Genomic DNA, 16,750 nt, shown 5'->3' on the forward strand with positions numbered 1-16,750 from the left:
TATGCCAAATGCGCCTGTGAGCAGATAGGTCATACTGGCTGTGTTCTTGGCTGAGGCTGCCACCATGCCTCTGTGCGCTCGCGATACTTATCCACATGGGCATCACTGCAACCTTGCCAAAGCCAGAATCCCTGGACGCTGCCGAGTCCAAAAAAGGGTGGAACATTTGGTGGCCTTTATGGTACAAAAGTGATCATAGTACGCGCTAACTGGTAGGCATACAACGAGCCACGACAACTTAACTCTTCCCGTACCGCGCCCATTGGGCATCGCTATCGATGGTTTGAAACGCCGCTTTCGAGACCTTCCGTGCCGCTGCGCTATCAGACGTAAAGGAGAAGAACTATATTTTAGTTTTCTAAGCAGTGCACTTTTTTTCCCACGAGGGGGTGATTTTTTAATGCACTACAAAGTTTCGTGATCGTCAACTAGAAAGCAAAAAATGGCCGCCCACTATTGATGGTTTGAAATGCTGCTTTCGACACCTTCCGCGCCGCTCACAGACACACTGCGCCATCGGGGGGAGGGAGGAGAACTATATTGGGGGCGAGGACTTACGGAGTCGCCATCTGTCCGAAGCGCCTTGCTTGCGTAGTATGAGGGATAACACGGCGCGCTCCTCATAGGTTTGGCTGTCGGCGCTCAATAAAAACACTACGCGGGAGCCCTCCTGGCCATTTCTGTAAGTACTCTCCAAACGAGGACGTTTTTTACTGTAAAAATACTAATCTTGGGCAAAAAGAAAGCACAGAATAGTTACAGGCGCTGTCTCTTTACCAAATACGTACAGTGAACGCCCTTTGCGCGCGGTTGCCGCGATGGAGTCCCCCGAACCAGCTTCTTGCGTGAAAGGTAGGCAATCGCTGAGAGCAGACTATGGAAATATGTTTTTATAGTGTGCTGTCTGTATAACCAATGGAACATAACAGAATGAAGCCTCAATGAAGCGATCGCACGGTTTTGCAGCGACCAACTGCACTCTGCATGCATGTCTGCGCACAATGTCTCGCTTTCGCTGGGAGCGCGTTTTCGCACCGTGCTGCGAGCTGTAGGCCGCAGCATATGACATTTGACAGTACACAAGCAACCATTGTGGCGTGGACGCTATCAGAGCTGTTCAAAATAATTTCGTTATAACTAGGGATTTCAATGCTAATCGGCAACTTGTGAGTGCCATTGCGACAATTCAATCTTTTTTTTTCTTTTCTTCTAAATACTTGGTCGATTTCTCAAGTTGCATCTCACTGTATGTTTATCGCTCTTCTCAGCATGGAACTTCATGCTGCTGTTTTGTTAATTCAGACATTGTTTGGTGCTAACACAAACATGAGCATATGCCATGCCTTTTTACAATGAGGCACGCCGTAGTGGGGGACTCTGGAAAATTTCGACCACCTGGGGTTCTTTAATGTGCACCTAAATCTAAGTACACGGGTGTTTTCGCATTTCGCCACCATCGAATGCGGCCGCCGTGGCCGGGATTTGATCCCGCGACCTCGTGCTCAGCAGCGAACACCATAGCCACTGAGCAACCACGCAGGGCATCAACAAGTTCATAGAACAAATCTCCATCATTAATCGAGCAGCGCGCGTGGGCGAGATTCTCAGTGTGCGCTTCTGTGCTCACCGAACATCGCAGCTCAATGCCGTAGCAGAATTTCCTCGCGGAAGTGGTTGCACACACACAGTTGTAGCGCGGCTGCTTGCCGGTTCTTAAGTTTTGAAATGCAAGCTTGCGGGTACGTGTGAAGGCTGACCCAGGCTCGTAGGTGCGGCACTGCGGGTACGAGCCTACCATGCCCTCAAAGGCAGCCACTATCTATTACAGGTTTCAAGTGCTGTCAAGCAGCCACCCAAAGTGGGAAAACCCCACTTAACCATAGCGCAGGTGGGACTTTTTTTTCAGCTACTCGTCAGGGCGGCCATTGTGCCCGGTTGTCATTCTTGATAGGAATGTGGTGAGCAACAATTTTTAAAAATTCCGCTCGGTGTTACACTCTCTGTAACACTAGAAGGCGAAAGCCTGGTGCACATTGAGACATGCATTGAGTTATACATAAAGTTACACATCAGGTTATTTAAGACTTAGAGATTGACTCCAACCAAATCGCTCTTGGAACTGGAATGGAACTTCGTGCTGCTGCTTTTTGTTAATTCAGTACATTCATTGTTTGGTGCTAACACAAACATGAGCATATGCCATGCCTTTTTACAATGAGACTACGAGACCTCCAACCGTTAACTCCCCCTCGACCACAGAACGAGTGTCCATCCCATACGTCAAAGGTACCAGTGAAGCTCTCAGCCGAATATTGAAAAAAGAAGGCCTCAAAGTCGCGCATAAATTGATGAACACTTTGAATATCCTCATTCCTAAACCAAAAGACCGTCCACCAAAAGAAAAAGCTCAAGGCGTCGTCTATAAAATCAGCTGTGCCGACTGTCCGGCGTCGTACATCGGGGAAACCAAAAATCTAAAAGAAAGAATCAGACAACATGAAAACGACATCAGAACATTCAACCGAATACGCAGCGCCGTCGCCGAACATTCCGAAGACGCCGACCACAAGATTTCTTTCCAAGAAACCCAAATCCTTCAAACAGAGACAAACTGCCGAAAAAGGCTACTACTCGAGTCTTGGCACATTCAGAACACGGCGGGTAATATAAACCGCGTGAAGGGCATTCTTCCTTCTTTGTATGTTCATGGCCTTGCAGACGCGACGAAGGGAAGAAAGGACCCCCCGCTCTAGGTCAGCAACACCAAAACAACTCGTCCCCCCCCCCCCCTGTCCCTCGTCAACGCATTCCCGCGAAAGGGCGCCCAGCATCGGTCAACCCAGCCGACCAGCGACGCCGAAGCCCCACCCCACCCCCCCACCTATTTTGTCTGTCTAGAACAGGTGCCCTGCCAAGTGTCTCCGCACCTTACACTCTCTCCCCCTTCCTCTCCTTTCTTACGACGGACCTTTTAAAAGCGGCACACCGCCACCTCCGAAGAATACCCCCTGAAGAAGGAGCCGAATTGGTTCCGAAACGTCGGGCTAGTAAATTTCCTTATTTGGTTGGAGTCAATCTCTAAGTCTTAATCAATTTTCCCAACCAGACAGGTAATTCTGTCGAAATGTTTAGCTTAACATCAGGTTATACATTACTAAATGACAGGCTTTCGCTCTCGGACCATCCCGGACTTGGTTATGGAGCGAGGTATGTGCCACACGTGATCGGGTATATGCACTTCCATAGGGCCACGTGATATTTTTTTTCCATCCGTGGCGACGCTAGGTTTTCGACAAGCCCATTGCAAACTCTTTAAAGGACACCTCCGCATAAAACACATGAAACTTTCGTCTTAATAACTGCGGGGTTTTACGTGCCAAAACCACGATGTGATTATGATGCACACCAGTAGTGGACGGTTCCGGAAATTTCGATCACCTGTAGTTCCTTAACGTGCACTGACATCGCGCAGTACTCGGGCTTCTAGAACTTTGTCTCCATTGAAATGCGACTGCCGTGGCTGGGATGGAATCCGCATCTTTCGCATCAGCAGCCGAACACCATAAAGGCTGATTCACACTACGCCGACACGAGAACGATTTTGATCTGCCGACTGATGATGCGAGCAGTGTACAGCACGGGAAACGCTGTGGCCAACGGCTTAAAGGAAAAAGGCTGTCGCCAACAGTCGGCAGACCAAACTCCAAAAGTGTGAATCAGCCTTAACCATTGCACCAACGCGGCGCCACCGAGCGATGAGCTTTCAAGAAATGAAACGCTAGGAAACCAGACCATGATTAGTGTTGCGTGGCAGAAGGGCTCCCCGAGTATTCGTTTTTTTTTTTTTTTGCCCAAGAGTGTTCAAGCAAGCGCGCTTTGGTCACGTATCGCGTAGCCAACGAGGCTATTAGAGAAGCTTTCAGAGGCGGTTCAAAAGAACACAAACTGTACTTCGCCGCAATTGTCACATGTAAGAGGCCGCCCGTGGCGAGAAAAGACGACGACGAAGTTCGCGGAGTGTTCCGAACGGCGCGAGCGCTCGAGGCTCGCGAGCCGAGGTGTAATTCGCGAGGGAGAAGCATCGAAGCATTATTATCGACGTGGCTCTTGAGCTGGAAGGTCGCCTCGTGAGCCATGCTCTGCACGGGAGAGCGGAGGACCCGGCCACGAAGTCTTGAGACTGGCAAGGCCCAGGTGTAGCTGTAGTCCTCGGAGACGTCCGGGCGAAGCTCCTGGGACCGGCCACTGCTGCTCACGGTGGTTCCGGTCTTCTCGAGATTCCTCGGCCAAGCCCGTTCAACCGATAATCACAGGAGCACCGGGCCGCCACGCAGATCGTCGGAGGGCGAAGAACACTTCATTAGGCAAGTGACACGTCAGCGGTGGCTACTGGAGCTCCAGCCACGCACTCGGCCAGGTCAACGGAACCGCGAGTCGTCGGCACGTACGGCATCAGCGACGCCCCAAAGAACAAGTCGTGAGGCCTAACCCGTCGAACTTCTCAGCCACGTCAGCGCCAGCGACCTGTTACGGGCTTCTACCAAGCTGGACTTCAAGTTGATGGACCGATCACAAGGCAGCTACGATTGAGCGAGGGCTGGCGAGAGCAACGACAGAGAGAAAGGCTCGAGATTGCTGTGTTCTACTGCGTTCGTCATGTGTACATAATGCAGAAGTGAAATGAGCATGCACTTATCAATTTTAAGTGTCAACGGTCCGATTGAAGAACAATTCAGTGCCACCGCTCCTGCTTCCACCAGTGCCGCGATTCGCGGTACCCGCAGTCCACAGCCAATGCTCGCACCGCGGCGTCACCGTCGCGAGAAAATGGCGGCTTCGGAAAACACCTCTGAATTCTGGTCATAAGCTCCGATAGGCTTCTAGGCTGGCGTGCTACATAATAACACCTGTCACATGGTGAGTTCGTCTTTGCGTCGGGACTTTTGCTTTAAATGTGAAAATAGCATACTGAGTGTCAAACTTGATGATGAAAACAGTTGCTGACAGATTTTTCGAATTTCTCGCAAAAACGTCCGCATAATCGTGCGAGCATTTGGTCATGCGGGAGGAGCGCAGGGTCTGGCTTGGCGCCAGCGCCATTGCTTGAGGTATGATCCAGGCTTAATTGGAGAGGCTTGACTCAGTGCACCGCAAAGGTAACGCAGCTGCAGGTCCATACACGCCATGCCGCTTTCGACGGTGTGGAGAAACATCGCTTGAAGACTATATAGTTCCATTTTTGAAAGCCCAAGCAACCCTTTGGCACAGGGTGGGCACAGATTTCTCATATAGTACTGCTGAAATGTAAAAAGATGTAGCAGGGTTCGCCTCTCAGCACAGTTTGGCACAATTGGTACAGCAGTAGCATCACTGACATTGTCATACGCTCCGTAATGTCTAAAAAAGCCCCATATTATTGGTCTCCTTTCTTCTCTGGACATTTCAATACACTGAGTAAGAACAAATAAGTTATTATCCTGATGCCTACCGATTCTGAAGCCATTCTGAAGTTCTCGCAATATGACAATTTCTGTCCATGCTTGCAGTTTTAATTTAACTGCTAACCTACATGTTACCGATGTAATGGTCAACGGTCTATATGAGTGAATTCTATCTTCTTTCCCTTTATCTTTAAAACTACTAATTCTACTTTGCCGCCAACTATCTGGTATTCGCCTATCTTGTCAGCTTTTTTCAACTGCTTTCAACAGAGCTTCCTCACTTTTTGGTCCCAGTTCATTAATCTGGCTCACGGGAACCTCGTCTAACCCTGTGGCTGTGAGCTTAGAAATTTTCTCTTCAGCTTTCTTCCAATTGAAATTTCTCAGCACCAGCTCCTTCTCCATAGGGTTATCGTTCATCCTCTTCCTTCTCTCAAAAACCATCTCGTCACGGACTTGAAATGTATCGGCTGTTATTTGCGATGTAATTTAATGCTGTGTCCCCTTCCATCTGTTTCCACCTTCATCTAGGATATGTTGTATTGTTTCGTACTTCCTGCCTCATAAGTTAATGTGGTTCTTTCCATCTTTGTCTAGGATATGTTATTGTATTGTTCCGGACTGCCTGCCGGCTAATGTGGTTCCAAAATATTCTATGTGCGGCCTTCTTTTTCTCACAACCAACGTTCAATTCCACCTTTAATATCTGCTTGAACCAGCATTTGATCCATAGATTTTTTTCCCACGGTATATTTCCCAATTTTTGCCTACTTCATCCAGTGGCAACTGTGCTTTTTTTGCCTGACTACGTTTTCGTGATGCTTTTGTGGTTCATCGATCGCTTCCCGCATCTCGCTGTTCCACCAACTTTCCGGTTTCCTTTCCAACAAGCATGTTGCTTCTCTTTCCTCATTTCTCTCGTCATTACACTAAGAAGCTCACTCCTTGCTTGGCCATTTGCCAAGTTCTTCTTGACTCTTGTGACTATATTTTTTATTTGTTCAGCATTCAAATTTGGACTGGTCATTCTTCGCTCCTTGCTCTCTTTCCCCCAACTACATATCCCATTTTCAAAATGAGATGCATCTATGGTATCTCCCTATGCTGTTATACCCTTCCTCGTCAATGACCGTTTTTCTCAACTTATAAATTCGTTCTCTCACCAATGGTTGATTGCCTATTTCTGACTTCCCATGTGATGTGGGCATCACATTTAGGCCCCGTATTCACTTTAACGAGTTGCTCACAGAGCATTAACTTCCCATTGTTGTCGGTATAAGCATTTAGATACTGTGTGGGCACTCCCGTAGCATGATAATTTCGGCATCATTCCTCAACTCTTGATTCCTGCAATGCTAGCGCCATCTGTGTGATGTGCCAGTCACTACATCCTCTGCAAAGGAACAATATGATACAAGACAACCATGATTCACAAGATGAGTCACTTCTGATGCAGCTGAACCTTGACAAGCTACAGGACGACCTGAAGCTTCTGACCACAAGACCCATGTCGCAGCTAGTGCAGAGGGCAATGTTGTCTTGCCACTCATCCACTGGTTTAGTTCCGGGACCACCAGGTTGCGTAAGATTCAGCTGCTGCCCATAACAGCCCCGGTCTGTGTGTCTGCATGCTGTCTACTCGAAGCAGCTATACCCACTAAGAAGCACAGCTAAGTAGCCGTCGATTGGAACACACCCTATGATGATGCAAGAGTAATGAGCCATACAAAATGACTTCCTCCAGAGCACCGGGAGAAAGTAAGAACCTCCGAGAGACTACCTAGAGCCCCGTGAGAAGTGGCAGCGGGCGGCAACCGCAGGTATGGGTTTGGTGGGGCGCATCCCAGGGTGTGCAGCATTCGTCTCTCCGTAACTTGTATGCACTGCGACGGCTCAGCACTGCCACGAGAAGGGCTCGCAACCGTTGCTGCATCAGAAAGACATTCATGTGGCCACAGTTGACCATGGCAGCTTCCCATTGTGCACCAAGACCGCAGTACGAGCTAACAAGTACAGTAGAACCTCGTTCATACGTTTTCAAAAAAATTTAGCTGACAAGCCCATATTAAGGTGCAAGGGCAGAAAGCATTCATTTCTTGCAAAACATAGTTACAGTTGAATCTCGTTAATTCAACTGACGCTGTGGTCCCGTCAAAGTTGTGTGTATTCCAATGGGCGAGAACGCTCGGTAATTCAACGCTAAAGCATTTGCGGACGGTTAATTCCGAACATAACCGTGTACCGATAATGTTCTCAGCAGCACGCCAAATCACGTGGCGGCGCCTCCGATCGGCATTGCTCCGACACCGCCATAAAGCAAAAGCTTAGAAGAGACCCCTCAACTCCGCGCGGATAAATTTAAAAAAGAAGAAGAAAATACCGCGGCGAAAATTTCCTCTCTCAAATGGTAAGGTCGCCGTTTCCGCGTCATGCCAGAACACGCGTGTACGTGCCGACATCTCAGCCAACGCTGCAGCTGTGGCGCAGAGGGAAGCAACGCGGAGGCCCAGTCCGGCCAACGCTCGCTTCAACGGCAGAAAACGAAACTTCGGGGAGTGGGCTAAGCTGGCGCCGGGCCGGCGGGCGCGCACGGAGACAGTCGAAGGTGAGGGAGCTACGAGAGAGTTGAGAGGGAGGGTGAGGGGAGCCACCGAAGCGACGGGGTTGCCGAGGCCATATGCGCTTCCCTGCCGCTCTCCTCCCTCACCTTCAACGGTCTCCGCGCGCACGCGTCGCCGTGCCGGCGCCGCCCCCTCCCTGAAGTTCTTTCACTGCCGTTATTGGGATGCGAGAGAGAGAGAGATTGTGGTAGTGAAGAGGAAGAGGCGCTATCGGGATGTGAGCGTTGGCCGGCGTGGGCAGTTTCGTGGCCCTCGCTCGCTATGTGCTTGCACGCCGCGATATTTCACGACTCGCACCGTTTGTACGAAGCGCTATGGTGCACAAATACGTCAAAATAAGTACTTTTATTTCGAACAAATTTTCGGGCCCCTTCGAGTTGGAATTATCGAGATTCGACTATTTTCTGCTGGTGCGTCACACCCTTAGACAGGAACAACTCCTTTTGCACACATTCCAGACCCTTGTCCGCATTTTCGTTGTCTTTCGTGCGAAATAAGCTTTGTAAAGCTTCCAAGCCAGCAAGGGCTTCAGCGAAGGTAGCCTGCGGGCGCAAGCCTTCGTTCTCGCCGCCGTCTTCAGGCACCTCATCCGCCATTACCTCCGTTACGATCTCGGCAAATCGTAGAACCGCACGCTGCGCGCGCTTAGTAGTACGCGTTGAAGCGTGGGGCGAGGGAACGCAAAGGTCAATTAGCTCGCCGCTGCTGCCGCGCTTCGGGCGAACGAGCAATGCACAGAAGTCGCAGAGGGGGGTTCATTGAGCACTGCAGAGTCTGCCACTTAGCGCTTCACAAACGAGCGGCCCAATGCTGAACTTAACACATTCCTCTATGGGGTTTATTTTTGAAGAGTGGCACATACCCAGTGGCCCACATCAAACACTTAAGAGTGGTACACACCCACTCAGTGACCCAACTCAATTCAAAATAAAGGGTTTAGGGAAAGCGTGTGTGTAGAGTAGGACAGCCCTTGCCAAGACCGGCTTGGAAGCTCGGCTCCTCATTTGTTATACTTTTGTGCCACAAAACTATGCAATTCTGTCAACATGGCATCTTTGAAAGGTGCGAGGAATTGTCAGGGCCAGCGTCTCTTGAAATATTATGCTCCTTACAGAACTTCTGCAGAACCCAGATTCCAAAACGTGCCAAGTCAACAGGCATGTTAACTTTCCGAAGCACAAGGAAGCTGAGCTCTGCCAGCTGGACAAAGATATCCTTGACGTTACTGAAGACAACACTGTAGAAAACGAAACGGAGGGTGCGGTCGACGAGAAGATCGTCTATGCAATCTCAGATGCTCAGTTCATCCTGGAGCAACCCCATCAGGCTGCCAACATCAGCGTCCAGTCTACCTGCAGACAGTCCAATTACCAGCCAGCAACAATCCAGATAGCAACAGGCAGGCTGCTGTGTCACAAGGACAGCTCAGTGCGCCGTGTCATCGGTCAGTCGTGCTCCCGAGGTTTCAGGTGCCTACGTATGCTGGCTATTTACATCAGTGGCAAGAATTTTGGGATCACCACAGTGCAATGCAGCTGATTTTGCAGTCAGTCGCAGTACAACGTGGCATGCGCATCGCTCACAGTGTACCGGCACTTCACACGGCAGCAACGACAATTTGCATGGATTCATCAGCCCGGCTGCAATGAGGTGGGAGTACCGCATGGCGAGCACCACCATGCAGCAGGAACCAGAAAGGTGACATGCTCCATGCCACAGTTTTCAAATTGGAGCTAATCTAATAACATTGCCCAAATTGGTGTGAAAGAGGTTCATTGAAAAGCAGCACCCCCAGTGACCCAAGTTGGAGTGAAAATAAAATGGCAGAAATACTGCCACAGACAAACCTGGAAGTGCATCAAGTATCCTAGATCCCATTAAAAATGACAAAGGGTAAGCCGGCAGTGAAAGCAGATGGAAACGCGCTCATCAACTAAGGTGCACACTTTGTTCTTTGGAACGATGCTACAGTGCTGCAAACCCGACATGCCAGTGTTTTTCGTACTTTATGGGGGCTCTCTTAACACTTTGGAGCCGTCTACACTTTCGTGTACAGTGGAATCTCGATGATACGAATCTCACGGGGTCACGAAAAATATTCGTATTAGCCGAAATTCGTATCATCGAAACACAATTAAAACTAGCTAAATTAGGGGGGAACGCGGGGATCAGATTGAGAAAATCGTGAGAAAAATCTATTTTTGAAAACCATGCGTTTGGTTTGGGTATCTGCAACGCCTTATCTACGCTGCATCAAAATGGTTTGGCTGAAAACGCACTGAAAGTGCCCGAAAAGTTTAATTCGTCAGTGCGCAGGGTGAGAAAACAGCTTTAAATCGCGCAAAATCATCGCAGTTCACGGAGGCATATCTCGTATTTCCCGCCACCGAGCGCTGCCGTCTTGGTATTGTTCGAAAGCTCAAAGTTTCGCCGTTCCGCTTCTCAATTCGTCCGTCGTCGCCAACTTGTAACAAACGCACAAACACCAAAGAAGCGCGGGTCTGCGATAGGTAGTCACACGGGCCCTCTGATAAAAGTGGGCCTCCGATTGGCTGCCGTGCTGAAAGGCGTCTCTCCATTGGTTGCTGCTGTGACAGGGGCAAGATGGCAACCGCAGTTGTCTGCTTCGTAAACCACGCCGGCGTCTTCACTTGACACACAGAATTCGGATTACTGAGAACTCCCAGGTTAGTGATGGATCGTCGCTCGTTGGTGAATAAACTTTGGACGAAGCACGCCTTCGGAATACGGAAGCGCTCCTACGGCAAGAAAAATACGGCGATTAGCGGGAGAAGCAAAGGAGCACCCGACTGAACGAGCGCAACCTTGCACCGTGGATTACGTGCCGCGCTATCTTGCACCGTGTGACTCCAGCAGCGAAACCCACAAGCCCTGTGCCATTGGCACCGATAACGCAGCCGGCGGAAGACGCGCCAACGGAGGCTCCCGCGCCTCGGCGTACGGCCGCGTGAATCAGCTGAGATCGTATCTCGGTAGACATAACTCGCTGCGACTAGGCAAAATGGCGCAAAAAAGAACACGGCCCGAAGCACGGCAGCCACTGCGGCCGCCCGATGGCACGCGGAAAAGGAGGAAAAGCACAAAAGCAACAAAAGCGCCACCGCTTCGAACTCTTCGCGCCCATTCGCGGCCTCCGTGCTGTCTGGCGTCGCGTCCGCGCCTCCGCACCAAAAGAGAAAGGGAGAAAGCACGTGACTGCGCGCTGTTCTCTTTCGCGGCCGTCGGTGGGGCGGCATTTATTCGTATCAACCGACGTGGGTCGAAAATCGATTCGTAACAACCGTTTTCTAGCACGTTGCAAAGTAATGGGGCTCGGCCGGGACCGCAGAAAAATTTGTACCATCCGGAAATTCGTATTAGCCGTGATTGTATCATCGAGGTTCCACTGTATACAGTCGAGCCCACTTATAACAATATTCAAGTGCCACGAAAATTCCATTGTTTACCCGGGTTGCATAAAAAAAAAGAAAAAAGGGGGATGGCAGAACTCTTGTGAGAAAACTATAACGGCGGGGAGGACAGTGCCCCTCCCCATCACCTTACTCCTTCCAGCTGCTCATTATGTTGACTCGTTTGACTGTGTAACTCTGCTTCGTGTGCACTTCGATCGCACGTAGCAGCTGTCAGGGATGGCACTGCTATAACAACTGCAAAGAGGGGTCTCGCAGGCGGCAAGTGACGCGTGAGCTTCACCGAGGCATCGCTTTAATGAAGGGGCCTTTTAAAAAATGCGAGAAGGTTGCCGCGGCAGCCTCTCGGCTTGAGAAATCCAGAAGAAACACTGCGGCAAGATAGCCACAAGCATCTCACCAGGTACTTCTCACTGGCTTGCACGAGAAAACCCCATGCTTGCTTTATGCGAAGCTTGCCGACATCCTTCTTTTGCGAAGGTCCCTCGCGAAAATGAAGCTCCGCAGAGACTGAATCATCTGCAGGACCTCTTGCGAATACAATGTTGAGGCAGCCTGCCCTACCGTGTCATCGGTTCCGGTGTCGTTATTCGATGCAAGCACATTTGCGACGATCGCTTCACCGGTTAGAAGCACTTTGTTTCCAAATCTATAGCAGCTTGTTTTCTTTTCACTGGCGACATCAAGCATTGCAGATCATCAGCGGGCGGATCGGCCATCTTCCGTTTCGGCGACGAGGCAAAACGAGGCTGAGAAACCACGTGGCCAGGAACGACTTCGGCGACACAACCAACAAAGATGAGCACGAGTGCCTCCATCCGTCGGCAGAACTGCGCAGAATGAAGGCCGTTTCACATGCTGCGACTGGAGCGAAAAAATCGGTGCGATCGCACGGGTCGCAATGCGATTTTTTGAGGGCTCTTTCACATGACTGCGATTTCAACAATGCGACTGGTGCGACGCCCAGAGTTGCTTGCTGCCAGGTTTTGTCGCACACGCCGCATAATTTCTTTAATGTAATGAAAAAGACGTGCGCGTTATAATATAATGACCTCTCTTTATTAAGAGCAAATAATATGTGCATTTTGTAATTTAAGAACGCTTCAAAGTTTAATTTGTTTCGGAGTGCGCAACAGCGGTTGTGAAGTTCATTACGAGGAGAAACGGCGGACGTAAACAGCTGTTCGCAGGTGCAGGTGATCGTTCAGCGCAGTGTGCTGTCTCGTGTGTTTTATGCCCGTGTCGTTCTTCCTGCGATTAAACAAATTACAAGAGGACCTATCAACAAGCCCCTATAGCTGTTCTCATCGCATATGCAGTATTCGGAATGCGGCTGCAGCGAAGTTGTCATGTCAACGCAGAGACCCTCGCGCTACCCGTGCTTAACGTCAGCTTCTGAAAAAAGGATGTGTGTGTATTGCTCGTGATTGCGCATAAGCGGTTCCTGCTCCTAGCATATTCTTGCATCAAACTTAGCAGCAAGCACTAACCCAAAAGCTCACGTCTGCCCCTGAAGGAAGCCGCAAATGATCTGTCTGTAATTACTGGACGTGCAATGCAATTTGTGTTGTGAACGTTTATCTTAGCGCCAGCCTGGTTCGTCCGTCTCGGCGCATGTGCTGTAATTATTCATACAAGTGCTCTCTGAATATTTCGAAAGGCGTAAAAGCCAACACCACATTTTTTTTAGGAGCTGCAGTCACTTGTGTACGTAGTATCGTATCATTCTGACAGACATGGACGTCGTCTATTTTCTCGTCCTTTTTCTTGCGCTATTAGTGTGCTGTGAATCTGTATCATGAAGCTTAAGTTAATATGCTGCAGTACGCAGTGCAGCCCCACGGCTAACATTAAAATACCTTGTTAGGAGAATGTTTGTTTGTTTAATAACAAAATCCAACGCTAAAATTTTGTATTCATAGTGACAAGTGTAAAGTAAGAAGCTGTAAAAACTATCCGCTGATAGCATATGTGTGCTTCTACCTGCTTGAGCACATTATCTTAAAAGTGAGGTTGAACACCCCAGATAACCAAAAACATATGCAACTGGAGCAGGCACTATGGCTCCTTTCCTGGAAATGAAAGTCAGCATCCCAGTCTGTTAAGCTAGTCATGTACTTAACCTATATTAGACCAATGTTAGAGCATGCTAACTGGAGCCATTTCAAACTAGATTATTTGACCAAAATAATAAAGTGCAAGGAAAGCGTCAAGGTACAATCTAATCTGGTATTCCCGAACCGATTGTATTAGCAAAGCTTTATGCCTCCCTGAATTGCCTGCGTTAACCCAATGCTGAAAACAGGGGAAGCCGATTCCCTTTCTTGCTGTTGAAAAGCTGCTAGAATCTCAATAACAGACTACTTATGTTCTGAGGGAAAGTGAGGGGCACTGACAATATCTCTAAGCTTTTGTATGAGCTTTAACCTTGAACGAGAATGGAATAAAAATATTTACCTTTGCAAGCCTCAGACAATACAATACAGTTTATTCGCCCATTTTTTTTTTTCATACACGTGAATCTGCTGGTCAGCCGAAGCACATAGCGCTTGTCGGCTGAGCTGGCAGCTGGTGGATACATCAGCGGTTGCAAGGTTCAATGATACACAAAAAACAAGATAGCAGGATCCTGTCCTGCGCGACATAAAAAAAAGAAATAGAAATAAAGCATTCGATGAATAGAAAAGCAAGTATAACTTGACAAGCTGTGATAAGTAGACTAGATACATGACGTAAGAGTAAACATGGAACGGATCATGACCCTAAAGCCACACAGAATTGTCATTCTTGCATTGTTTCTAAGCACCACCTTTTTTCACCAGTGTTCTTCTTTTTACAATATTGCATAAATCGTCACTGAGATCATTAAATACAGCTGGGACACACCACTTCCTTGTTTTACCATAGTTTGTGAAAACTCTTGGCTTAACGTATCTCTCTGTTTTCCTTAGCGTCACTTCTTTGTGGACAGCTACCCTGACATCTCTTGCAATACAGTGCCGCAGAACCACTGAAAACCGAAACATTTCGCTTACCTTGAGTATGCCTAGTTTAGAGTATTTTTCTTTGCAGAAGCCGTGTGTAAGACTGTTCCATAAGATATACTATTTACTATTTGTTGATAAGCTTATTAATCGTTTGCCTTTGTATTCTGAGCATGTGCCATATAAAGTTATTCCATAGCGCAAAACAGACTCCACTAATGCTTTGTATATTGTAATTCTTAAATTGAGCGGACATTTCCCACGCAAATTATAAATTAAAGCTGCCATAGTTCGTAACCTTTTGCGCAAGTGTTCCACATGATTATTCCAAGTTAGGTGTTCGTTCACAAAAAGACCTAAATATTTTACCACTGAATCAGTCTGCAGGGGTTCACATTCACAAGTGCCGCAGGTAGATTTGTGCAAGTATAAGGGTCGGTTGACGCTTACGTGTTTATGTGGATTTCGGACCGATTTGAGAATCCAAACATTCTCAAAATTTTGAAGAGCCACATTAATTTTTTGAGATAGAGGCAATAAAAAGTGTGCCTAAGTACACGTACACACTGAACACACTTGAGTGGTTGAGTGGCCAGCTGAAAATGCAAAAGCGTCCATGCTACTTCGAGGTAACTGCTAGGTTGCACGTGTGTTTCTCCTATAACCCATGTACCTGCCAAGGGGAATGGTTATACGTAGTCCTGTGCTTTTTCTTTTTTTTTTCAATGGGTGGTGGCTAGCGGATTCCATCTGTTTATGTATTTATCATTTGCGTGCATCTTATGGCATGTGCTTGTATCATGTTCTGATTGTTATACGTGCAGTGATGCAAGCATCTTTTTTAATATATTGCACCACAGTCATTTATTCAACTTTGTGTTGAAATGTACAAAATGTGGCCACCCAGTAATGGGCAGGACAGCCAGCCGGATTGGCAAAAAATATGATGCAGATCCAATGCACTTGCTTGAATCGACATGAGGCGAAGCACGCAACGGTCAGTTAAACTCTAGAAAACTAACTGCAGTCAGTACAGTTGTCCTTATTTCACCCGATGCACCATGTAATATGCAATGCTTACTCACCGCACAGGTCACATAATGTAATGTATACATAGCACGGTGAACTCACTCAAATGTTGGCTCACTAAGACTTTGAACTAGCCATGAGTTTGAGTTTGTTTGAGCTGACTGAGTAGAATTTTGGTGAATACGAGTACAGTAAAAGCTCGATGATCCGATCACGGCTAATACGAATTTCCGGATGATACGAATTTTCTGTGGTCCCGGCCGAGCCCCATTACTTTGCAACGTGCTAGAGAATGGTTGTTACGAATCGATTTTCAGCCTGCATCGGTTGATACGAATAAACGCCGCCCACCGACGGCCACGAAAGAGAACAGCGCGCAGTCACGCGCTTTCTCTCCTTTCTTTTGGTGCGGAGGCGCGGCGCCGGACAGCGCGGACTCCGCGACGGGCGCGAAGAAGAGTTTGAAGCAGTAGCGCTTCAAGAAATGAATGCTTTTTACGTACATGTGCCTGAGTGAGTTCACCTCTGGCTCTTTAATTTAGCTACAGTCGAATCTCGTTAATTCGAATACGCTTATTTCGAACATACCGCGCACCGACAATGCTCTTAGCAGCGCGCCAAATAACGCGGCGGCGCCTCCGACCGGCATTGCTCCGACACCGCCATAGAGCAAAAGCTCAGGGGAGACCTCTCAATGCCACGCGCGAAGGAACGGGGAAAAAAATAAAAAAAACCCGCGGCGCACATTTCCCCCTCTCTCAAATTGCAAGGTTGCCGTTTCTGCATCGCGCCGGAACAAGCGTGTACGTGCCGACTAGAGTGTTCTAGCACACTAGTGCCGACGTCTCAGCCACACGGATAAAATGGCAGTGAACCCTTCTCCTCTATTTTCTAGTCACATGTTGACCTTGCACGCTGCGGCAGCAGCGCAGAGGGAAGCAGCGGCGGAGGCACAGTCGGGCCAACGAAACTGCCACGCCCGCAAACGCTCGCTTCCCGATAACGGCAGAAAACGAAACTTCAGGGGGCGGCTAAAATAAGCTGGCGCCAGCACGGCGGCGGGCGGCACGGAGATGTGCGCACGGAGTCGAAGGTGAGAGAGCTACGAGGGAGTTTAGAGGGAGGGCGAGGGGAGCCACCGAAGCGGCGGAGTTGACACGGCCAAATCCGCTTCCCTGCCGCCCTCCTCCCTCACCTTCGACGGTCTCCGCGCGCACCCGTGTGCCGGCGCCGCCCGCTCCCTG

The 16,750-nt window shown here is 48.9% G+C and overlaps 1 protein-coding gene across 1 annotated transcript in view; it reads right to left on the reverse strand.

The window, feature by feature from the left end:
* The window catches only part of LOC119435417 (transcriptional adapter 1), a 73,747-nt gene that overhangs the window by 20,635 nt on the left and 36,362 nt on the right, over positions 1–16,750 (reverse strand). Inside the window, 2 exon segments of the mRNA XM_049659831.1 lie at positions 7,222–7,302; positions 7,304–7,368. Coding sequence (XP_049515788.1) covers positions 7,222–7,302; positions 7,304–7,368 — 146 coding nt within the window.

This window comes from Dermacentor silvarum, unplaced genomic scaffold, assembly GCF_013339745.2.
Source record: "Dermacentor silvarum isolate Dsil-2018 unplaced genomic scaffold, BIME_Dsil_1.4 Seq692, whole genome shotgun sequence".
NCBI lineage: Eukaryota > Metazoa > Arthropoda > Arachnida > Ixodida > Ixodidae > Dermacentor > Dermacentor silvarum.